Here is a 25,140-nt window from a genome sequence, read left to right as displayed (position 1 = left end):
AACTAGCTTCTGAAGTCAACATAGATTTATATTAGTTGTGAGAAAAGTAACTGCTCTTGACGACAGGCGACGCTACAGGCAGCAGTGTGCGTCCGCTTGTAGTCGCTGGTGGGGTGATGGCGTCTTGAGTCACCTCTCACGGTAGGAAAGTGCTTTTGCGACTTTTTCCGCATGCGGTACGTTCGCGAAAGACATGATCTCGTGACTGAAAAAGGCTGTGCGTGAGGAGAGTGGCAAGGAGCAATCAAGCATTATGATTACATTGTCGAAAAAGCTGAAGCAGAGCTCGCAGAACAACAACACAGAAGCTGTGCAAAGCTTGGTGCCCGAGAGCACCGGAGCTGTGCGCCGGGCTTCCGTTCGAGACAAGTTGCTCGTGCGCGAAGTGCAAGAGATGGAGGCCAACCTTCCAAATACGTGCACGCTTAAGTTTGATGACCCAGACGTTCTCCATCGCTTCGAGCTTATCATCACGCCGGAAGAGGGCTATTGGCAGGGTGGCCGCTTCGTGTTTCTAGTCGAAGTTCCCGAAGACTACAACATGGTGCCTCCAAAGGTGAAATGTATGACTCGACTCTGGCACCCGAATATAAACGAGGAAGGAAACGTGTGCCTGAGCCTTCTACGTGAAAGCTCCATCGACGGCATGGGATGGGCGCCGACGCGGACTCTCAAGGAAATCGTCTGGGGTCTCAACGCGCTTTTCACGGACTTGCTCAACTTTGATGATCCTCTAGACAACGAGGCCGCTGAGCATTACCAAAGAGACAAAGAGGGCTTTAAAGCGAAGGTGCGCGAATACGTGCTTAACTACGCGAAGCGGTAAAGCGTGCATAGCAGGAGTCCGGCGCCGCTGCTGTTCGCGGCGCCAGGCTCTTCGTGGCGGCCTGATCTGTTGCCATTATCTGGTGACCTTGTGCTGTGTGTCTGGATCATTTGCATCTATCAATTTCGTGTGCTTCTCTACAGAGTACAAACGAAGTCTACACTAGCGCGACCTCGTGAATAAAGCTATCTTTGAATTGTCTGCAAATTCAAGTGTGACCGAGAACGAGGGAGGGCTTTCCATCTGGCATGAACGTTGGGGCTTAACCATAAAAATTACGTTTCGAATGGTGTCATGTCAAAAATGCACATGCAAGATTATTCAAGCAGCAGGCAGATGTACAACTATGATCCGCAGCCTGAGTAGCGTATTCGCGTGAGAGCAAGCGTCAGAAAACAAGCCTGTCGTTGAAATTCACTTCGGGCAGCTGATGCAGGCTGCGGTAAAAACGAAAACGCGTTCGTCAACCGCGCACATCGCGTTTGCAGTTCATTCGTATGTTCGCGCTTGTCTAGTTGCGCTATACGAGTGAGAAAAAAAAAGGTACTGAGCACGCCCAACCATTTTCTGCTGAGTCGTCACATCAACCGTAAAGCATTGGAGTGGTCACTTTGGATGTTGTGTATTGTTCTGTGTGAGCTCGGCACTGGTTTACCTTAAAATGGTTCATTTTAAGTAGTGTGAATCATGCACCTTAGCCTCTCTTTCGAGTTTTCGGCCGAGGGCTTGCGTTTCGAACTGCTCTGCTCAACTGCCTACGCTCTGTGAGGTAAGCAAGTGGCGTAGTGCTTGGCGTATGGTCGTTGCTACTGGTTGTGAAGAGTACAAATAATTTGTTTTTGCATCAAGGGCTGCCACATAGAGGTACAAGGCTTGCTTCGAAGAAACTGTATGAAAACGGGATACAGATGACAAGAAGCCGACACAACGAAGCGTGCTGAACCGTTGCTAGCAACCATTGATTGCGTGTTCGCACCTTTTAAAATGAGGCTCAAGCGCAGTGAGAAAAGATCGTACTGCACCATCAAACGCATGTCTAGAAAGATGCGAGTGACTTCTTTTGGACGATTACTCCAGAATAGTGTGCATAGGCTCACATTTATTTAGCTAAATTTTCGTCGATGAAGGCGCGCTTCCGCAACATTTGAGCCACCCAAATCTGAATCTGTGTGATTGTTGCGAGTCTTCAGGGTAAGGGCAGTAAGGGGCCCGATACGTGCTGTCACAACCTTGTTGCGCCCTTATGTCGCCAGATGTCGCAACACCCTCAGCCTCGGGAAAGCCTCGGTCTCTGCTGTCTGTATCCTAGTAACGTTGGTCTGTATCATGTGGTCGGTACTGGTCGGTACCATGGAGGACAGAAAAGTTTATTTCCTTCCTCCATGTTCAGTACATTGCTTGTTGAATGTAAAACCCCTTTATACATGCTCCACCGCCGCTCGGCAGAAACGCATGGAAACGTATGAAGATTTTTCATGGCGAATTCGGCAGATCGCACCGGGGCACCCCAATGCGCCGTTCCATCCAATCATCGTCGCCCCTGGTCGCCCCGGTGCGGGCCGGTGCTATTTGCCGAATTCGCCATTAGTTCGATCAGTCCGGTAAAAAGCCTGCAGTTCTTTTTTTTTTTTTTCTGTACGGCTTGAGCCGCGATTAGAGAGGATTGAGGTGTTGGCGTATTCTCGGCCCGTTTAGAGTAGTTACACGTTTGGGAATTGTTAGCGTGTTATTAGCGTGACATCATTCTTGACAGGAAAGTAAGTAGCGAGCGCAGAGTTTTCAGAGAAGTCAATTTACGCAAGACAGATGGCGATCATTGTTTAGGGGACGAGATACACCTCAAATGGCGTAAACATTTTTTAAAGTGCACGCTCTTACAAAATTGCTTACACCCTTTAGGGCTTATCTTGTCCCGCAGCGATAAATGTCATCTGCCCTGCTTGCGTTTCCTTTCTTGAAAACCCTGCTCTCGCTACTTTCCTGTCGAGAATGCTATGTCACGCTGATAAAGCGCATGCCATTCGTGACCTGTAAGTAGCAGAGAGGAGCAATACAGGAAGGAAGAGCACGCATGATAGGTGATTATCGTTTGGGGACAAGATAAGCCCCAAAGGGAATAAACTTAGAATGTTTGAAGCAGCTCACTCATGTAACAGAAAAGGCAATGACAATGCTAACATTTTCAGGGGTCATGAACTACATATGGAACGCAATAACGCCTCAAGCAAACACGTCTCGATGTGTGTTCTGTGTTTTACGCAGACAAACAGCGCGCAGTGGTGCACACGCACGGTAATCTTTGCCATCAACTCGCCACTCTCGTATGGTACTAAACGCTGAAGAAATGATACATTCACCGTTAACATCACCGCTATAATTATCGTGAATCAGAGCAAACAGCACAGAAAGCTTCGCTTACGTCGATTTATTTCCCACACTGCCTGGGATACGCGTAATGGTTTTATCCGTGAAATAAGTTTAAAATAAGTGAAATTAAATGTACAAGTACTCTAGAGCACACATCTCTCTCTATCACACGCACGCACACAGAGCGTACATCATATATAGAACCGTGTTCTTAATGTCCCAGAATTTAATTATACGTATGATGGCATTCGGTGTTCCCTATCATACTGCTTACGAGTGTTATCATACGATGTTTAGACTTCTAGCTCAAAAATGTGCTCTCACATGGAATTTTCAGCGGCAGCATGCATACGGTTAAAAGCTTCTATCTGACCTCTCCAGAGACAGAGCATGCGGCCCTGTCAACAATTCACCAAATATTGCTATGCAGAGAGTGCTGGATCACGGAGCTACAGCAATAACCGCTGCGACACAGCTATTTCGAGAGTATAGCGCGTCGTATAGTCACATTATGAACGTTTCTTTTTCTATATATACACAACACCGGTTCTCTCTCTCTCTCTCTCTCTCTGTTCTTTTTTTCTTTTTTTATCGATGTCACTGCTAGTTGTCGTTGAAATGTAACTTGGCGTCTATAAGATTAATTACGCTTTCCCAAGTATCAGAAGTTGATTAATACATATTGATGGGCTAGTTGGTGAGCCGTACGTGATATTGAAGCTGCGCACTTAAATCTGACACGTTCACGGACACACAGAAAAGAGCATATATTGTGGGATAAAGGGCGTATTTTAGGAACGATAGGCCCACAATCTGCGAAAGATAGGCGAAAGGGCTGGTGTTGATGTGGCGTTTTCGGCACCTGTGCGATTGTCGGGCTTGCGCAAAAGGGTGAATGGCGCAATAAAGGGAATGAGTCTCTGCGCAATCAACCACTGGAAGCCTTACGTCAGAGAGAGTGGTTTACAAGGTCTATCTGTCCTGTAACAAGGTATACATCGGACAGACGAGCACGTGCTTGAATGCGAGGAGCTAAATGAGCACAATTATCACTGCACGGCTAAAGATTCAGGTCATTTAGCCTTTCATTGCAGCGATTGTGGCTGCAAACCCGCTGAAATAAACCGAAATTATGCGCACGGAACACAAAAAACAAACTAGGGAAATTCTTGAATCAATAGAAATTGACAAATGGAAAAACAGATGTGTCAGTTGCCCCGTGTAGAGCGCAATTAGGACCACAAATGGAGCGCGTGGAAACCGCTGCTTCGTTGATTTCCTACGCACGTTTTGAAGCGCGCACGTACGCCGGTTCAAATCTGGCGCCACATTGATAGCACGTTGCGACTTGCAGCTCGCAAAGGGGGCGCGCAAATTAATATGAACAAAAAGGGCAGGTAAAAAAAATGTATTCTGTTCAAAAACCATATCTGCGCAATAAAGTTGTTTGAAAGCGAAAATATGTGAGCATGAGAAAATATTAGACAGCCTTATTCACGGTGGCGCTACATGCAACGGTGCTGCCAGCAGCGGCGCGCAAGGCTTCGCCTCCACCATCGATGCCGCGAGCTGGGGCCCCGTCTCTCGGTCTGGCGTGACGTCACACGGTCACGGGACGCGCAGCTGCGTAAGGAGGCGCCACGACCACCGATGGGCCGAGAGTGCGAGCAGTATTGCTTTCGCAATAATAATACCAACAGCAGGCAGCAAACAAGTGCGGTCGCCGAAGGTAATGGCCGCCTGCAGCTAAGACAAGCCCGTGACATTCCCATAGAGCCAGAGTGAGAAACTCTATGCATAGAGCCAATGGGGCGGATTTTCGCAGGCGAAGCGCCGCCTTATTCTAACGGTAGTTGCACTAATACCAGAAAAATGTTTACTTACTAATTATAGATAACGTTTTGAATATTATGCACTTACAATCTAAATTTAAAAATGACAGGTGATGTCTGAATAATTTCTAGTTGCATAGAAAGTTAAATGTGTATCGAAAGCGCAATGACGCTTGTGAGGAGTACCGCACAGCAGACGACCGACGCCGGCGTTGTCTGCTTCTGCTATTGCTGTTGCGCTGTCCGCTTGCTTTGGCCAGGTATATCCCTATATATATATATATATATATATATATATATATATATATATATATATATATATATATATATATATATATATATGACTCGGAATTAGCTTGTACATTTACCTTTGAAGGTTGGCACTGCTGCATAGGCCGAGCGAAATCATGACGCTAATCATACTAACCTGCTACCAATAAACAGCTTTATTGTAACATCATTGATGTTTACATGAAATAAAAAGCACGTGAAGAGCGTTTCAGAAGATATACTGGTGTTTAACATGCATAGTTGCTTATGTGCAAAAAGATGCTACGTACAGTCTTGACACACAAGCTGTCCGCCGCTGAATGAAGAAATACATCCGACCACTTAAAGCCGTCGCACACTGGTATGTTGCTACTAAAGTTCGTCCACTTTTGTAGCTGAAGATGTCACTCCACTTCGTTCGCAATATTCATAAACTGCAATTTGATTTGAGCCAGTGCCTCCTGTTTGAGCAGAAACACGTAGCTTTCACAAGGGCGAATTTTGTCGCGACTGTTCCATCTTCTGATCCAGAATGCCTGCTCTCTCTCTCTTGCAGTTAACCATTCAAGAAGTCACGTTATAAAAAATTTCAGCGTTTAAGCTGAATTAGCTTTGAAAAGTTTATTATTTCAGACAGTAATGTTTTTCTGTACGTGCTGATTTTAAAGGGACACTAGAGGTTACCATAAAGTCAAGTTAAAGTAATAAAGCAATGTTCTAGAGCGTCTAAGGCGTCAATATAATCGCGAACAAAAGTTTAGTAACCGAGAAATTGAGGTAAATGCATGACACGATTTGAGACCCCCCAGCGACATTCCGGTACTAGCCCGATGACGAAAGCACTCCTCATCATAATTTATGTCACTAGTACTCAACTACTCGTGTTAAAAAGATAATTTCATTAAATTATAAGACGGAAGAAAATGCTACTTGTCTACTTCTATTCGTTTCTAAAAAAAAAATAACATTTTGACGTTACCTTTCAGTAGTATGGGTGATCGAAAGGTTTCGTTTTCGCTCGACTCAGCGCGCTCGACTTTGCGCGCCGCGCGCTTTGGAGTTTCAGTTGTTCCTTTATCGCGTCCTGCTGCGGTGGTCCTGCTGGTTCGCGAAACTTGCATTTGGAACAAGCAGCGAGAATGCCACGTTCATGTGATGTCGTGGTATGCGCGAACGGTCCGCGGAACTTGGCCACAATGTGAGCTATCACATTCCAACTGTTTCCTTTACGTAAGCCCGTGCAGCTTAATGCTTAATAGCCACTGTGTTATTTTGTTATTCTAACTTTAGTCGTTTGTGCTACCTGCATCAGCTGATCAATGTTTTCTTAATTTCAGAGGTGGCTAGGAATGACCCAATGTGAGCTAATATGCTGTCACACTCTATCAAAACAGTTGCAGACTGTCTGAAGAAACTCCTGTTTGAGTGTTATCTGCTACTCAAAGGTAAATATGATGCATTTTATAACCTTAGTTGCATAGAATTCTTACTGTGTTTTCTGGAATATATGAAAGTGAGCTGTGCTTACATTTGTTGGTGGGGAACCTCTAGCTTTTTATCTTTGATATACAAGTCCGAACTCTAGCTTGCCAAATTAAATTGTATTGTGTAAATACTATCAGTAAGGAAAATGGCCTTTCCCTTATGAAGTTAACAATATTCATTGTGAATTTCACATCAAAACAATGATGATGAGGTTTGTCATTGTTTGTGCTGAGAACAGACTACTTAGTTCGTTTTGGGAGTATACTACAAAATCTTTGTCTAGTTTTTATACCAGGAATGTCAACTGTCAACTCACTAATTATGCTATAGCTAGAGCCTCAGTTACTTGTTTAATGATACAGAAATATTATTAATTCATGCATTACATTTTTGTGTGACAGCTCAAAACATGGGAAGTGTAGTGTGGCTTTGGACGTGAAACAGAAGTCTATTCATGTCACCAGAACTTGACGTGGCAGTCCCATGGTACCAAACACAACTGACGTATACACACAAACTATGACCATGCTGCAAAAACAGAGGTCATTCAACACTCGACGGGACAACAGGGGAGCGAGTCCTCCTGCATTTCAATAAGAAGTGCGATTAGAAAGGTCAGTTTCACGGCTTTTAAGTGACAAGGTCATTATGTCACCGTCGACTACTGCATTGTGCCAGCATTCTCGTGCTTGAGTTGTTTGTGACACTGCATGAATTCCAAGTATGGTTGCGGTGATGTGAATAGTCTCCTGCTTCACGTATAAAATAGTGCTTCACTTGGAGTGCATCTTAGTTAAACTAGCTGCGTAAAATGTGATGTAATAATTATTTGTGATGCTCAAGGAATTGAGGCTCTATGTCATAATTGTGAGGTCTGCAACTACCAAAAAAAGCACCAAAGCGGGGCAAAAAAATTTTGTGTCAGTGCTCCCTTAATGAATTTCTCCTAGGTGCGTTAATCGGTTTTAAAAGTCGGTAATAATTTTAATGCACAATTTGTTTTACATTGTTGATGTCTTGTTTTAACGCATGCAGAATACTACAAGCCATTGACTCTGCCAATCCCTCTGTAAGCAGCTGCATCTTTCCCTGAGGTGGCACGAAGAAGGAAGTTCCGTAGCTGTGATATCACCGACTAACTTTCTGGGTGGGAGTCCCAGTTTTCTGTAGAAGATTGCAACAAACTATTCCAGGGTGAAAATCAAGCCATTGTGATTAGCAGAAATGGTGGGCCTCCTAATCAAAACATGGCTCCTGGGCCCACAACAAGCTTTTTGTGGTCAGCCACAGTTCAGTTGTAATTCCAATTGGTAACTTTTGAAAGCACCACAAATCAATTGTGTGTGTGTTGTGTGACAATGGTATAGTTCTTGCAGTCATGATTTAGGCAAAGTAAGTTTTAGAACATTAGTTACTGTAAAGATAGCATTGTGAATGTACAAGTTTTCTGGAAAGAAGTTGCCTTTACTAAGGACCAGCTGTATTAGTCATATTCATAGCAACCATACTTAATCACATTTGTAATTAAGAAATAAACTGCATTTTTTACTGCTCTTTTAAGCATCTATGAGCCATTATGAAAGGTTGTGTCCGTGCAGAGGCGGGAAACAGACTTTCTGCATGCTCTTTTATCTTCCTTAAAATGCACTCTCTACACACTTGCACCCAGTTCTGCTGCGATTAGTACTGCATGCACCTGTTTATTAGTGCAGTTTACCTGAGGTGATAGTGGTATTTATTGGCTGTGCTTGGTCGTGCCGATGGTATATGTGGTTTTTGCATATGGATCCATGCATTTTCATACCAGTGCAAGTCCACTGGCACATGATATGCACATACAGTGAAACCTACTCTTAGCCTGTGGAAGAAGGGAAATAGAATCGTACATTTTTTGCACTATTTCTGACAGACATGCTTACTAAATGCATGCATGGTATAGTGTGCTATTACTGATCCACTAGTATCACAAAACAATGGTCCTTTCTGACTGAAAATGTAGAACTATATACAGGCATGATGCTCGAACGTTGAGAATGGCTGAACAAAATGAGTGGAGTGCAATGCATTACCTGCACTCACTGTGTGCTCAGACTGCATTGCAACACTTGTTTCAGCTGTGTCTTAAACACTTAAAAATAAAGGTTCATAATGAAAACTTGCTTTTTCTGCCATATATGCGTAGTAGCTGACGTCAGACTGCATAGAAACCTCCAATAATGTTTCATTACCAATTTTGGCACACATTAAGGTTGGTGAGTGCTGATGCCATTTGATCTCTAAAAATGCTTATACTTGCACAAGCTTTGTCAAAAAACTGTTGTTTTGCCGTTTAAAAGAAAGATGTTGGAGAACAATATATAGAGAATAAATGCATTTCTTTGTGAACGTTGGGATAACTATCTCAGTACTGGTGCCATATATTGATAAACAAATATTTTGTTGCACTGTATTTGTTACTTCTTTAAATGATTATCAATATTTGTGCAATGTTACAGTAGCATGAATTCAAGGGCTTGGCAACAGCTCATCTGGTTAGGAATTAATTTGGCACAAGAAAGACACTGACCGCAGTCGAAGCCAAATTTAAGTGGTCGTTGCCTTTCTTGTGCTTTTGTAGTGACATGTAAAATAACTCAACCTTCCAAGATCATAAACATGGTAAGTAGAGCTAACTATAGCACTTGCGAAGCTGAAACAAGCCTGGACATTTAATGTCTACACCGCAGCTACAGCAGTGCTTCCCAAGGTGGCTACTAGCGGTAAGTGGAGGGAGCATTAGCTGAGCTACCAGCTTGGTTGTAGAGGTCATGGGTCTAGAGTACAGCTTACAAAAGGTTGCTGCTAGCTGTGGCCTTAGCTAGCTGCGTGCGCGTGCGCGCGCGCGCGCACGCACGCATGCACACACACACACACACACACACACACACACACACACACACACACACACACACACACACACACACACACACACACACACACACCAGTATTGAAATCCTAAAACAAACTGCGTGCGCGTTTTTTTTTTTGTCTTGCCTTTTTCCCCTCCTGCATATCTCAAATACTGTACACAGATACATGCACATTTTTCGCATAATAGCGTGCGGTTTATACCCCTGCCCGATGTGTGTGTGTTTTTTTTTTTACATTGTTGATCGTGTGACGCACGGAAGGGACTGCGTGGGAATTGTGTGCCATGTCGTAATGTTCAGCCGATAAGTAATTTGGCCCGCAGCAGCGCACCGCGCCCCGAACATGGCGACTGCGTCCCAAGGCAGGCGAGTATGCAGGAAAAGCCCGCGTGTCGCGATGAGTCAGGCTGTCGGGTGCGGCGCACGATCTGCGGGGGCGGGATGAGAACGGCACGCCGAGTGATCCGTGGCCCGCGCAGTCGACTCGCTGAAGTCCATTGGCGCAGCCAGAGGGGAGACGAGGCTGGAGGGTCGAAATGCCTCTCCCCTTTACCACGGAACAGAAAGTTTCAGGAAGTAGGCACCGAAAGGAGTGACATGGATGAAAAGGAACGCTTGAATGTGAAAGCAAAGCGTGATCAAGTGGCGATCCGAATGAGGGGGGGCGATCCCCTCCCATGCACAGAACATTACGGCTCCACGCCTCTACCTCAATACAGATCGTATTAACCATAACTGAAAAGGGGGTGAGGAGGGATCAGCGCTCAAAATTCCAGACAGATAAAGATAGGACAAGCGCGTGCATAAAACTTGGAGGCATTGTTGCTCCCCACCAGGCCTTCGTGTCGTCGAAGAGCGTCTCATTTCTGGTACTTGACCGAGTCGTCGACCAAGCTGCGCGGAAATAAAGCATTCCAAAAATGCTGCGACTTGCTTGTCTTCTTAGGAAACGCATATTAAGCACCCCCCTCCCCTGCCCGCCTTTTTTCCCCCCCTTATCTCAGACTTTCATTATGTTAATAAACTTGAGAAGCGCTTGTTGTTAGGCTAGCTTGTACACGCTGTTAAGAATGAAAACGGCATAAAAGCGGGATAAGAAAGACCTACAGAACGCTGATTTGCGCACGGCAAAATATATCAAGGATGAGGATGCTGGACCAGAAAAGCTAACAAATTGCCACAAGAAACAGGTGGTACGGCAGGTATGTGAATGGCCTCGAAGTGCATGTACCGCGCCGTTCAACAACCGGGTGAATGTCGAGGAGTGTGCCAGTGACTACCGGAATAGGATTTTGAGTAGAGGAGCCGGGTATAGATACGAGGGGGCGCACAAATGGCGTCAAGGACGAACTTGGCGGAATGCAGATTATTGTGGACATAGGGAGAGTGTCTCCTCACTTCCCGATCGCTGAACTTCACTTGGCCAGTCGCCTAGCTGAAGCTCGCCGACCCCTTCGTAACACGTGCTGCTTGCTGTGGAGAGCCCATCCTAGCTAAACGTCTCAGTAATTTTCAGAATAGACCGCTGTTAGAAGACACGACACTTTTGAACCTCTTGGAGCTACTGGCCCTTATTTTTATTGCGAACTGCGGATGCCGTAATCTTCACAAAGGCTTTTAAAGGGGAAGCAGCCCTGCTTCGGACTGTCTGCCTAATCAATTCCCGAGTGTGATCAAACAACAATATGCGTCGCGTGATGGCTACAATACCATGATGGCAAGTTACCTCCAAACATCTCTTCAAACAAGTCGGACAGCAGGTCACAGAAACTGAGTGAAACTTGCATCCTATGATACTATCGAAGTTCCAGCGCAAAGCTTCGTTCCTGTATTTTTAAAATCGAATAATATAGCATGCCCACAACGCCGAAAGTGCGATTGAGTCATAGCATCTTGCAAAATAGTGCCGCACTCATACGTACGTGGCCGTGGCCGTACTACTCGCTAGAAGGTCTGGCTGGAAAACAACGGTTATCTCCACTGCTACCTCAGCTGCAACAAGTCTGGTCTGCAAGCAAGACACACGATAGTGCGCCGTCTTGCATTTGTTTGGCCCGTTTTTAGAACCCTCCTCCCCACCCGAAATATCTAGCTGCGCCACTGGTACAGTGTACTACCACTGGTGTCGTCAATCGCTTATTGCGCGTTACTGCCGTAAGCGCCGCGACATCCGCTGCAACAAAACACGGTGCACCGCGAGTGAGCGCCTGCGTAAAGTAAGCATTGCGATTCTGCTAGAAAGGCGGCGCCGCCGCAAGTGAGCACATACTGAATGCCATTCAAGAAGAGACAGAAGACATGACCGACAGTCTCGTTACCTCTATTGAAGTCCATGCTTTTGCCTAGCGCAGATCTCGCGTCCTTTTTTTTTTTTCGGTCGTCGTTATGAGACGCAATATACGTTTCCGTTCCATACTACATTCGCGAAGGAAGTGTTGACAATTGCATACACGCATTTCTAAAATTTCTGCCCAGGTAGGTGCGATCGTGTAAACACGGTCCCAGCCCACCTCGAACAGCGATAAAAATATGTTAAAAGAGCTGTTACGCGCGTTACGACCGTAGTGTGAACATAGCATCACGTTGCTGTTAATAAGTATTTATTTCATTTTTCCAATCGTTTCGTCATAAACGCAAGGTCGCTGCTTCAGCTGCACACCGATGCCGGGTGGGCACGAACCTAATTGCCTCATTATGCGGCCACGAGCGAGGACCCGACACGCGTGCGAAAGAGGGTTTGCCATTGCTGCTTTTTAGATGCTAAGTGCGGAGCCGTTCGTTCAGAGAATCATTCGCCCGTTCAGCCTTCACTCGGAGACGTTGGCGAGCTTCTGTTAACCGTGTAAACGGCGCTCACGAGTCGGATTCGATGCAGAGAGCCCACGCAGCACGCCGTCTCCTACAAATGTTCCTTTTTTTTTTTTTTTTTCAGGGTCCTCACAGTCTCCGAAACGGAGTATTGCGTGACGGGGGCGGGTGGTTACAATAAGGTTACCCAATGAAAAGGAGCAAGGAAACTTGTACATAAATTCACCATTATGGAAATGGAAGCTATACAATAGTTAATGAAAAAGGTCGTATCCAGTTTAGACAATTCAGGCTGAAGTAAGAAATTTGGAAATGTACCGGTAATTCTGTTTAAAACACGTTCACATGGCATATTTGCATAATCAATTCAAAATCCACATTTAAAATGCGCACTAACTCCTGTCTAAAAGTCACGCGATTAACAATATTAGCTATTGTGTCCGGAAGATAATTCAAATATTTCATAGCCTAGTGGTTTGGCCGAAGAAATAAACGCGTTAGTTTTGCCAAGGAGACGTTGAAAGCCATGTTCATTATGTAGACGTCTTGAAGAACGGCATGGGTGAGTTAAGGTTAAGGAAAACGAGTGCTCACTGTGAATTATTTTGTGCAGTGAACAAAGTAGCGATATAGTTCGGCGTTTTTCTAAAAGCGAGAGCGTTAGTGCTATCTTGATGCTCGTTACGCTAGAGTGTATGTTATAATCTCTTAGGATGAATGGAGCGGCTAGGTTCTGAATACCTTCAAGGTCATTGATTAGATAAGTTTGGTAAGGTGACCAAATGGACGCAGCACATTGAAGTTGAGGGCGAACAAATGTTTGATATGCTAGCTTGCGAGTAGATTGAGGAGCATCGTAAAGATCACGCTTCAGATAGCCGAATGTACGTGATGATTTTGCTGTAATTGTGTTGATATGAGTTTACCATGAAAGAGTTGGTGTAAGATGGACGCCGAGATACTTATACGAGGATGTGCTGGAAAGAGAACGATTGTAAAGCGTGTAGTTAAATGAAGAATTCATACGTTTACGACTAAAGGTAATCAACTTGCATTTATCTGTATTTAACGTCATTTGCCATGAGGAACACCGATGGGAGGTTTGATCAAGGTCTTCTTGAAGAGCGATGTGGTCATGATGCCCTTGAATTTTTCGGTATATACGACGCAGTCATCCGCATACAATCGAATTGTCGATGAAATGCCCGAGGGAAGGTCATTTATGTAAATGAGACATAAAAGTGAACCCAGCACGCTACGCTGAGGTACACCGGACGTAACATTAGACGCATCAGAAGAGTAGTTGTCAATGACTTGAACTGTTTACGGAATGACAAGAGCTTTCGAAGTCGTAAAACGGTTAGGGAGTCGAGGTTAAGACAAGATAGTTTGGCGAACAGAAGTCCGTGCGCAACACTGTCAAAGGCCTTCGAAAAAAATTATGATGAATACAAAGTCAGTCTGGGAATTATCATCCATGCCTGCGTGAAGGTCATTAGTAAATTCAAGTAATTGTGTTTCACAGGAAAGACCTTTTCCAAATCCATGTTGGTTAGGAAAGAAGAAACCGTTTTTTTTTTCCTTCTAAGTGTTGTGCAATGTTAGATACAATGATGTGTTCAAGAATTTTTCCAGATACACTTGTTAGAAATACAGGGTAGTAGTTGTTAACAGGACTTTTGTTACCAAATTTAAATACAGGAATGACGCCGCAACTCCCCAGGAAGGGAGAGTTGCGGCGGCACTCGCATATATTGTGCAACAATTGTACTGTAGATGTTTGTAGTGAAAAAAGGTCTAAAAGGTGGAGCTAAAAAACGTATAGAGAGGACCTGAAAAGTTCCAAGTGGTCGAAGCTTCCGCACTGACAACCGCGGTGGGCACTGTAGAGGCGTCAGTACAACCAAGCCTCGGTGAAGCTTGCGGGCGATGACACATGAGCGCTTCTAGCAGTATAGTACGCCCCAAGTTTTCCAAGTGACAGCTTTAATTCAGACCTCACGTGTTCCTGCGACAGGGATGCGGCATTGCACGCCTACAATTACGTATGAGGAGAGCTCACGACTCCGAAACGTGCAATGCTCGTATACGCAAATTGTTGGAGCGCGCTCCGACATCACGCACATTTCCACAGAGAATTGAAGCGCTATATAGCTAGTTCGTTGGCGGTATTATACGATACGCCGGGACAACGTCTGTGTATGGTCTGTCTCGAGTTTGAACTCGTAACTGAAGCTGTTCAACCGGCGCTTTTATCTTTTTTTTTTATCAGTGCGAATGACCTTGCGGCACGTGCCGGCCTAAAACGAGGCGAAGCTGCAGAGGCGACTGGCGTCTGCGGGCGCTCCGACGCTGCACCGCGGAGCGCTTGAATGGCTTGCCACGTCAGCGCCCGCCGCAGTGCCCATACATGACTCACTCAATCGTAAGCGAAGCAAGCGTCGCGCGGGCGTCGCGGCGCGGTCGACATCGTCACCATGAGAGCCGTCTGTTTCTCCTCGCGTCGGCACACCTGTTATTCGATCAATATTTCGATATTCGCGCACACGGCGCAACGTGTGCGCATATGTGTGTGCGCCCAACAGCGACGGTCAGAACGGGTGAGATCGGAGCGGCGGTATGGCGCGGCGATTATCTTACATACAACTCCGGAAAATCTGCGTGCGCTACGATGATTCAACCTCGTCCGTCTCCATTTCGGCGTTCCACGCAGGCCGCCTCTCGATTACCGCCGCGGGCCGGATGGCGCCCGTGTATGTCCCCGCTCATCAGCGAGGCCAGTGATGCGGCGCTCCACTTCGCTGACGCCGACCTGGTTGCGCAGCCCCGAACCACCGCGGCCTCTTGTTTTCGTCGTTCCGCGCCGCGGCCCAGCGCAGATGTAATTTCCAGGAGGTGAAAAACAGGCGGTGATCAATATCGTCCCCGCGCGCTGCCCGTGGCGCTCGTCCCCAAGTGGGCCGCGCCGCTCTCCGCTGGACCGGAGGCAGCCGCGCGCTGCTCGACCGCCGCCGGGCACTTCTGGTTGCCGCCTGCACGGCAACCAGAAGTGCCCAGCACTTCGCCGCCTGCACGACGAGCGCTGGTGGCGACAGTTCCACTGCGAAGAGTAGCGATTGCGGTACGCTGTATAGCGCATACGTCGCGCTTTACAACGGCCGTACCGCGGGCTTCAAAGCTATATACGAGGCCCATATAGAAGCGAAATAAAAAGAAATTCTGACAGACTTGGCATTCAGCCCCAAATTTACATGTGTCGCGGCCACAAGGGTGTGACTCCTTTAGGCAAGGAGCCTTTGTGCTGCACTGATTACAAATGCATAATAAGTAATAATATCGCAGTTTTAGTCTGCGTACGCAGCGTATCATCCGTGCCTTCAAGGAACTTTCCGCCTTTACTCTCCCCCCCTCTTTTTATTTTTATTTGAATATTTTTTTCTGGGGGAGGGGTAAACATGTAGTGCCGCTGGCATACATAGATACGAAGGCATATTTTGACTTTGTGGTCTGACAAACACTGCCCATCAATTCGTGAATTCCTGGCAATAAAGATTACCGCCGAAAAACAATTCGCGAGAATGTTTGTTATGAACAAATAATATTAAGTCCACTTTTCAAAAATCATATTACGGGGTTTGACTTTCCAAAGCAACGTACACGGGAGACGCTATGAGAGACGCTGTGCATTTTACGTGCACCTAAATCTGCGCAAGCACACGAACGCTTCTGCATTGCGCACCATCGGAATGTGGCTGCCGAAATCGAACGACATGGTTTCATGCACGGCAGCAGAACGCCACGTAGTAGACACCCGAGCCACCACACCGGGTCCCCTTTCTTTTCCACGGTTGCAAAAAACTACGTCAGGTTAAACGTTACGCGAGTACGGGTTCCGAAAGGAGCATTGCCCGCTCGCTGTTCGTCGTTGCCATGGTGAACCTCGCACGCAATTAACCGTGAAGTCGCTGTCCACGTGCTCGGACACATGCACGGACGTATTGTACGTGCAAAAACGCGCGCACAAGCGCGCAGCACAAATTCTCCAGTTGACCTGGCTTAACTTTAAAAAGTAAAAAAAAACTGTATAGTATAATTTGCTTGTCCCACCGGCGAAGTTGGAAGACTGACGAAGGCAGCTTCCTTGCTCCATCCCTTCTATTTGTTTCCCTGGTAAAGCAGGCAAAAAAGCCGTCGCTTGGTAAGTAAAGGATTATTGTTAATTGGTTTGCGGCTGCACCGGCGGTGTATTACCAAGAAAGTCTTCCAGTTATAAAGCGACACGGTAATCAAGCATTGGTGTACGAACTGCTCTATAGTTCAATGCGCAGTTGACGACTGAATGGATATTCCCCTTCACTACACAAATATAGTGCAACGTCATTCGCAATTACAACACACACACACAAAAAAAAATGGGGGTGTCGCCTGATAGCCACCTATCTTTTATGATAGCCACCTAGTCTTTTTGAGGCATCACAAAACTAAGTGTGCGTTTCAGGTTATACGCAGCGGAGTAACACACGCACACACACACACAAACACACACACACACACACACACGCACGCACACACACACACACACACACGCCGCGCGGGAAGACAAGAGAAGCGCTTTATTTTTATTACTTTCTTTCTTTTTCTTTTCTTTTACATCTTGTATTTCAATGTATTATATTTCTCTAAAGCAGCGTGCAGTGTTCGCTTCTATAAATCGCACATAAGCCGGAGTTCATTTCCTGCCGTAAGCAGCCACCTAAATCGGGGATACACAGCTGAGCGAGTTGATGATCACCTTGAAAATGTCAGCCTAGTGAGACAACAGAAATTATAAGCGCGAGCGTCAACAGTAAAGGCTGATATAGGCATGAAGCATCGTCTCGCGCTGATTCACAGCATCTCGTAATGTCGCAATAAAGAACAACTCGTAAACAAAGTGGCGCCTGATTGTTGTGTCAGCAAATCCGTATTCGATTTCTATTGCGTGCACTTGTAAACATTGCAGAAGAAGGAGCCACATTGACAGCGCGTAAATATATGCAGTTTCTATAGGAGCAGCGCAGCAGATCTGAGACCGCGCGATGTTAGACGCCAAGCGGGTAAGCAGCAAAGTGCAAAATGAGCTCTCGGAAAGGTAGAAGGAAGGGAGAGATAGATTACGCGGCGTCTCGGATCAACACCACCGTTCCGGGATGTCTGGGTGTCGCGGCTGGGGCACGCGCGGGAGCTGGTCCCTGGAAGCCCCAGGGTGAGGAAATCGAGGGTCATGTGTGCGCACATATGCAGGGTGTTTCAGCGAACACTTTCAAAATTTTTTAAAGGTTGCCTGTGGCAGATATCCCAATTCTAGTTCATGACCTGGTCTACTCGAAGCGGCGCACAGTACTTGCACAAAAACTTGAGATCCAAACTCGACTAATTAATAACCATTCACTAATTAAGGTTTTAACTAATTACATTATGGCCCATATTGCAATTTACAAATTCTAGCCGTTGAGTTCGCAAGGCGGATGGATCCACTTGGAACGATTTTCAAGATGACACCAGTTTCGAGATATAAATTCCCGAACTTCGCGGAGAAATGCATTGGCGTTGCAGTTAATTTGTTACCAAAACGTCGTTTCATGCACCGAAGCACACAAGTAACTGGAACGCCAATGCATTTCTCCGCAAAGTTCGGGAATTTATATCTCGAAACTAGTGTCGTCCTGAGAATTCGTTCCAAGTGGATCCGCCTTGCGAAGTCCACTGCTAGAATTTGTAAATTGCAATATTGGTCAGAGGATAATTATCTAGAAAGTTAATTAGTGAATTCTTGTTAATTAGTCGATTTTGCATATAATTTTTTTGTGCAAGCAGCGTCCGCCGCTGCGTGTAGACCGGCTCATAAACTATAATTGAACTATCTGCCACAGGCAACCTTTAAAAATTTTTGAAAGTGTTGGCTGAAACACCTTGTATATTTGCCGGGTACAGACTTTTGAGCCTAAAAGATTCAGGAAAACGTCATTGAGGTCGAAGGCTGCTGCGTCTGGCATCCCTCGACTGTACCGCAAGCGTCAGTTGCCTCGTCGCAATCACTATTTGCTGCAGGACTTGGATCTCGATGCCCCGCAAGTTTCACTGTGCTGTGCAGTGTTATTTACGTCAGAATTCTGGAAATCAGTTCGTTCCTTTATTCTGTAACGATCAGCAGATGCCGTAGACGGGCCTGCAACCCTTGTCGTGGCCCTCCACTTATCAGTGGCGTCAGATGTAGGGGTGGACATCGAAGTGTGTAGCTTTGGAATGACTGTCACCGCAGAGGCTTCGTCGATCTACCATTTATTTATTTATTTATTTATTTATTTATTTATTTATTTATTTGAATACCCTCAAGGTCCGAAAGGCATTACAGAGGGGGCGGGTAGACTGTGTTCATACGATTGTAATAACGGAAACAACATCGTTATATATGAAATAAAATACAGAACTAATAATTAACTGAGTAGGTTATTCTAACAGAGGTCAATAACATTTGGCCGAGTGGGGAAACACAAAGAGAAAAGAAAAGAAAACAAGGGAGGGGCGTGGATATCGGACGAATATTTTCCATCCATGTGTGAATCCTACGCAGAGTGTCCTAACGCAACTTGTCCTAATGTTGCGCAGTTTGCCGATATATCTCAGTTGAGAAAAACGGCAGTCTGAACGATCTAACGTTATTCCTCAAATATGTTTGCACGAAATCAAGCGGTATTATAGAAAAGAGAAGCGCTTCCGTGAGTTGCTGAGTGCAGCCACCTTCATCGTCGGGCGAGAGCCACGTCCAGCGACCGCGTCCACCGCCCGGCCACGTGCTGCAGTGCGCGCGTACCTTGATGCGCGAGAAACCATTGCTCCGCCGCCGCCCGAGTGTAGCGCAACCCGCGCAACGCATGCGTGCCGCCGCGCCGGGGCCACCGCTCCCCCGGCGGTGGACGCCGGAAAGGCCGTTGCCCTCCGCCGCCGCAGCAGACGAGTCTTGCGCGCACCGTGGCGCGCCGGCGTTATTTCGGGAGAAACTCTCTCGCGAGTCGAGCACGTAGACCCAGCGCCGGCGTCGGCTGCCGCCGCACCGGTTCTGCCTTCTCCGATTCGGCGCCGCCCATTCCGGCCAACCGGCCGGACGCTTGCGCTCGTCAAGCCTGCGACGGGCCCGCGATCGGAGCCCGGTTCAGGCGCCGGACGCGCTAGCCTTTGCAAGGTCAGATCGCGTGCGCTGGCCACTAGCGCCAGGCGTAGGTCACCGAGCAAGACAAATGAAAAAAAAAAAAGTGAGAGAACGAAAGCTGGCGCGGTCAGCCGACGACAGACGTGACAGAGCTTCCCACTTCCGGATAGGATCGAGAGTGCAAGAAAATAATAGAAATAAGAAAAGAAGGAAAAGAAAGGCGGTCTTTCATCGAATTTCGTAGACTGTGCTAAACTCACAAATGTCCGGCGCCAATAAGAATAATAAGTAACGGCTTATCTTCTCTCCAGTGGTCATCGTCACGACTGGAAGGGAAAAGCACGTACCGCACCGCTTTTTAAAACCGGCTCTTGAAGTGCCATAGTTGAACTAATGTCCCTAGATTTTCTAAATATCTAGAGACTTTAAGTTGGACAAACGTATCTGAACAACCAACGAATGACGGTGAAGAACACGCTGGACCGCGATCGTTCACGTTAATTCACACGTTCCCGTTCACATGTTCCGTCGCGACGATTGAATCTTTTTTTCTTGTGTCTTCTAAATTCAGGAACATTTCGATATTGTTTCTCAAGTTGCGTCGCACTGTATGTTGAGTGAGTGCTGTGTGCGTGTCGCTCCCTCGTGTCCTTGTCATTTGTTGCGCCGTGTCCTTTTTCCAATGAATCACCAGCAGGCCCAAGCTTCCACGCTTAAAAAGCTTATTAACCTTTTGTGGTAGTACCACCATGGGACGTGTGAGCATCCCTGTGTAGCATGTCGCAGGCCCTTTGTTCAACACCTGCATCATAAAGGAAGTGCTGCAGAGACAGACATTTCTTGCCACCGGCTAGAAATGCAGCGCGTATGAGTGCTGTTTATCCAGGAGTTATTCAGAGGCACCATATCTTAGACGGAACATCGAAGAGCAATCTGTCGTTCCCTTCCTTGCTATTGAGCAATAGAAGCGGGGACGTTGGTGCCGAGGCTTGCCTGACTTCGCTCGTGTGACCTCAACCGATTAATCGCGATCAAAAAAAATAATACAATCGCTCGTAAGGCGTTAATCGATTAATGCTTTAAGAGCATTAATTTCTAGCCTAAACCTTGATTGACAAAGAAAACTAATGCCGATGTGCAGAAGAACGATAACCACGGCGCCGGAAATTATGCATGTGAGGAGGCTTTTCGTCCGATTCTCTTCATCTATAATAATCTGCCCCGCTGATTCTGCCCCTATCTCGCAGACAGCGGGAGCGCGGCTTCGTGCAAACCAATAATAAAACACCAAAGTAAGTAAAAATTGAAAATAATTGTTACATAATACGTGCCTATAGGGGGCATACAACGTAAAACTGTTCCACTGTGGTTTTATTCCGTTCTCCACTTTACGTAACCGCCGACGCAACCACTGGGCAGTGACCCGCACCGCTGTTTCAACAGCCCAATCAAACGTTCTCGTTGCTTATAGGATGACACTTTTGTTTGCTTTGAAAGCGAATATAATTTCTTACCTTGGCAGGCTTTCCTTATCTAATTGGCTGACAAGAGGCAAGGAGCGTGCACAAGTGGAGAGGGTTTCGTGGGGTCCGGGCTAGCGCAGTGAAAATAGTTAATCGGATGAGTAGGGCGGTGCCGGCGTTTGGCGCTAGGCCCGCTTCCCCTTGCTTAGTTTGCGGTAGCTGGTCGAAAATCGCAGTGGCGTACTACGGAAGGTTAAAAATGCCGCTAAAACGGATCACCAGCGCAGAAGAATTGACAGAGCAATGCACCCCCCCCCCTCCTCCGTATACGAGCCGAACCAAGGTTATGCTTTCACGCGAAAATTGCTATCATAAGCAGGTAAATTCATTTTTCCCGACGGCTTCGAGTAGCCACTGTCAGAGCCATTGGCGGGCAGCCATTTTTTTTTCTTTTGTAATGAGGCAATCTCCGGCTATCCCGGAAAAAAAAAAAAGCTTTTGTTCGGCATATTAATGCCTCTTTAGTGCGTGCACGTCACGTTGACGTGCTGAGTTTTCGCGGTTTTGCGACGTCGCGTGACAGACAGGTGATGTGGGCGCAGCCCGAAAGATTTTGACCAATAGCGGAGTGCTAATGGTGAGAAAGGCGTAGTATCGGAAATATATATATTTTTTTCATCGGCCTATTCATGCTTCATCAGTGTGCACACGTCATACCAGACGTTTGAAGAGGTTTTCGTGGCGTCGCGTGACAGGCGAGAAAAGCGGGGGTGACCCGAAATATTCAAGGAGGTTATAGAGCCTCCTTGGAAAAATTGTTGACCAATCGTGGAGTGCTAGCGGCAGAAATACAATCGAAACATATCAGAATAGCTTTGCGTTACAGCGCGCTAGGTTTGCGCGAATGCTGCTTCGAATACAGCATAAGGTGACGAAGCCATTCATAAGCCCTGCGCCTATTTCTTTTTCCTTTCTTTATGTAAGTACCGGACCTCAATTGTCTACTAGAGGGATGGGCGCCCTTTGTTTATCGACGTTGCTAGTGAGCAATCTCCTTGATCATCATCATCATCGTCATCATAACCATAATCATCACTATAATATAGGACTTCGTGGTATTCCGCTCTGTGTCGTGACTTTCGTCATTAGCTCTTGGCTCGACCACACCCCCTCACGCGTACCACGGCTTGAGCAGAGCTTTTACTGCGTCGGCGCCACGAATGGCATGGAAGTGTCATTCGCGCTCTGCTCAAGGTTCGGGTCAATTTTCTCCTTCGTTTCGCTGCCGAATAGGAGTAGGGCCGAACATACGTTTTCTTTTCTTTTTTCTTTTCTTTTTTGTGCGTGTGAGAGAGGGTTCTGCTCCAACTACCATCATCGTTCCTGTAGCTTCGTAAAGACGTGTCCCGGCCTTGTGCGGCGAACTACACATTTAGAGAAGAGGCCATATTTTGCGTACGTGTGTGGTAGTGGCGGTGGAGTTCTGGGAGGGGTTTGCGCATATGGAGGGGTCACTAAGTGGTTAAAAAAAAGTCGATGGCATTTCGGTCCTCTGAGCTTCAAATAAATTATGGAAGGAGTGCATACGTACGAATGACACTTTGAAAGTACGGGAGGCTATACCGGAGGTGTTGATTTGGTATTCTCCATTTTTCGTCAATCGCACTCGGTTGTCAGTACATCCGGACAGTCCCCCTGGCTCCGTGCTAAGCTATGACTATGCTTGTGTCATCAGCAGGGGTGGATGAATATTCGAATATTCGAAGTTTCGAATACGAATCGAATATTACACACTAACTATTCCTATTCGTGTTCGAAAATGAAATATTTGGTATTTCCGAATACTTAAAACCAGCAAAACATTTCGCAACATACGGCCGTCCAGTTCTTGTTAGTGTTATCCGTTCGCTAAACAAAGTATCACAATTATGAGAAGTGAAACAGCGACAAAAGTTTTCGAAGCAATCCAGAAACAAAACGGGTAATGCAAGCGATGTTTTCGGTTTCGCGGCGGAAGCCTACATGGCAACACTTGATTTATCCTTGTATTCTATCATTTAATGTATTTGGCAGTCAAGTCATGTCTCAAACCACATATTCCAAGGCTTTTCCAAAGTTTTTATTTCGTATTTACAGTACGGGGTGCATAAGTATATTTACAACAGGAGGCCCAAAAGTCAAAACTGCAAACAGGGCCCCCCTATCTCCTCGAAATGCCCCACAAACGTTCTGATGGGAGAGAGATGGAAAGCAAGGAGAGGAAAGGCAGGGAGAGAGAACCAGACGAGCGTCCGGTTCGCTACCCTGCACTAGGGGTGAGGGAAAGGGGAATATAAATAGGAAGAGAGTGTGCACTGAGTGCATGTGGGAGGATGCACATGGAGACAGACACCTTGAATCTCCATAGGAGATGTCGACTGCACCGTTGTCACGTTGATAACGCGCGCACGGTTCGTGACCTGGAAGTACCGGGCGCGCAGCGTTAAAAAGGATATCTGGGCAAGATAGATGGCGATTATTGTTTTGAGACAAGACAAGCCCCCAATGGTGCAAGCTCTTTTTAAGAGTGGACGTACGAAATGGCAAAGCATGAAAGCCGGCCGACGTTGGCGGATTCCGAAAAACCGTCGGAAACTTGTTCCTTGGAGTTGGGCATTGAAATAAAAACAATGTTGTTGCGAATCAAAACGAAACGACCGACAGGTACGGCGTAAGAATCATCGTGATCTATCTTTGACGGCCGCTATGGTTCAGGAATAAAACACAAAGGAGAAAAACGAGGCGAATCGCGTATTTTAAACACATGAATAAATTAGCCTTGACACGATTAGGTCGTCTTAAGGGTGTTCATCTTACCTTTCTGTAACGCCCGTTATTTTATGCTCACCCTCACAATACACGCAGTACTAATTCGTGACTTCGAACGACGCGCTCATATACGTGCACAATGACACTCAAGCCGCTTCCACCCACAACGAGCAACACCAGCTGCCGTTTCCAAGCTTCTCTGTTAAATTTGGGCATAAATACCTCGTGGAATGATGAGCGGCAAACCAAGAGCCTCGCAAAAAACGGCTGAAGGAGCTCGATACAAAGAACCACCGCACAAAACGCACTAAAAACGAACACGTAACGTTTACACCTGCTCCGTGGCACCACAAAACATGCACTCGCGAAGCATGTGGTACCATTTCGGGACTAAACGGGCTGTTTTGTTTTTGATGGTATTTTTATGGAAAGGTTTAGCCCCACAGGGCCGTTCTGGAGACTAAAGAGGGTTGTTTTGGTTGATAGCGTTTTAATTAAGACATTTAAAATCTCAGCGGCATTCTGGGACTCTTTTTGGTTTTTGGTAACTTTTCATGTTACTTTTTATATCCAGGAAAGACATTTCGATGACGTTTCAGAAATGTTGCCTTGCGATATGGACATTCCAGCTGTTTGGATAGATCGTGCAGGGAGATGTGTGGTTTGCTGAGCAGTTTTACAATCAGTGAGTTTTTTTGTCTTGCAACAGGCTCTTTTACATGTGTTTACTACACACAAGTCCTTCGGCAGCCTCCTCTCCTCTTCCTTTCTTCTTCTTTTTTTTTCAGTCACCATTTACTTAAAGCTTTTGGAGGGCTAGTCATACAGCAGCCGTTCATTCAAAGAAGTGTTGTTTGCTACCAGCTCCATAGATGTTGAGAGTTTAGTCGCTCAGTTTTTTTTAATGACAATTAGTGATCTTGTGTTTAAAACTGATCCAATTTCTCTTTGATAGTTAGGTGTCTTTTCTTCACTAGTTAGTACAAGCATAATGCCTAATTACACCAAAATAAATATTCCAGCTCGAAAAATAAGCGTCTGCGTTTGACTATTCAATATTACTACACGGAATACTACACGAGATAACGACCTTACATTGACGACGCAGACTGGTGGCCTTCAAACGAAGCTCCGGGGCAAGCTGTGCGTTCCGGGAGCCTTGGTGTGACAAGTTACACTTTTC

The 25,140-nt window shown here is 46.2% G+C and overlaps 1 protein-coding gene and 1 long non-coding RNA gene across 3 annotated transcripts; both read left to right on the top strand.

Annotated features, from left to right (window-relative positions):
- The first annotated feature begins 70 nt into the window (after positions 1-70).
- On the top strand, positions 71-1,033 carry LOC139054147 (NEDD8-conjugating enzyme UBE2F-like). Its single transcript, XM_070530756.1, has one exon. The coding sequence runs from the start codon at positions 254-256 to the stop codon at positions 824-826; it is 573 nt and encodes a 190-aa protein (XP_070386857.1). The 5' UTR covers positions 71-253; the 3' UTR covers positions 827-1,033.
- Positions 1,034-4,787: 3,754 nt separating this feature from the next.
- Positions 4,788-9,090, top strand: LOC139054149 (uncharacterized). Of its 2 annotated transcripts, none has more exons than XR_011511043.1 (3): positions 4,788-4,922; positions 6,633-6,740; positions 7,816-9,090. It is a non-coding gene; the product is annotated as an uncharacterized lncRNA (long non-coding RNA). The 2 variants fall into 2 exon arrangements; XR_011511044.1 differs by having other exon boundaries at positions 4,791-4,974.
- The last annotated feature ends 16,050 nt before the right edge of the window (positions 9,091-25,140 follow it).

This window comes from Dermacentor albipictus, chromosome 1, assembly GCF_038994185.2.
Source record: "Dermacentor albipictus isolate Rhodes 1998 colony chromosome 1, USDA_Dalb.pri_finalv2, whole genome shotgun sequence".
NCBI lineage: Eukaryota > Metazoa > Arthropoda > Arachnida > Ixodida > Ixodidae > Dermacentor > Dermacentor albipictus.
The sequence above is the reverse complement of the archived record's forward strand: the minus strand, read 5'-3'. Positions and strand labels throughout refer to the sequence as shown.

Excerpts from the sequence above, each read along its gene's own strand:
- LOC139054147 (XM_070530756.1), top strand. The coding sequence starts at position 254 with ATGATTACATTGTCGAAAAAGCTGAAGCAGAGCTCGCAGAACAACAAC.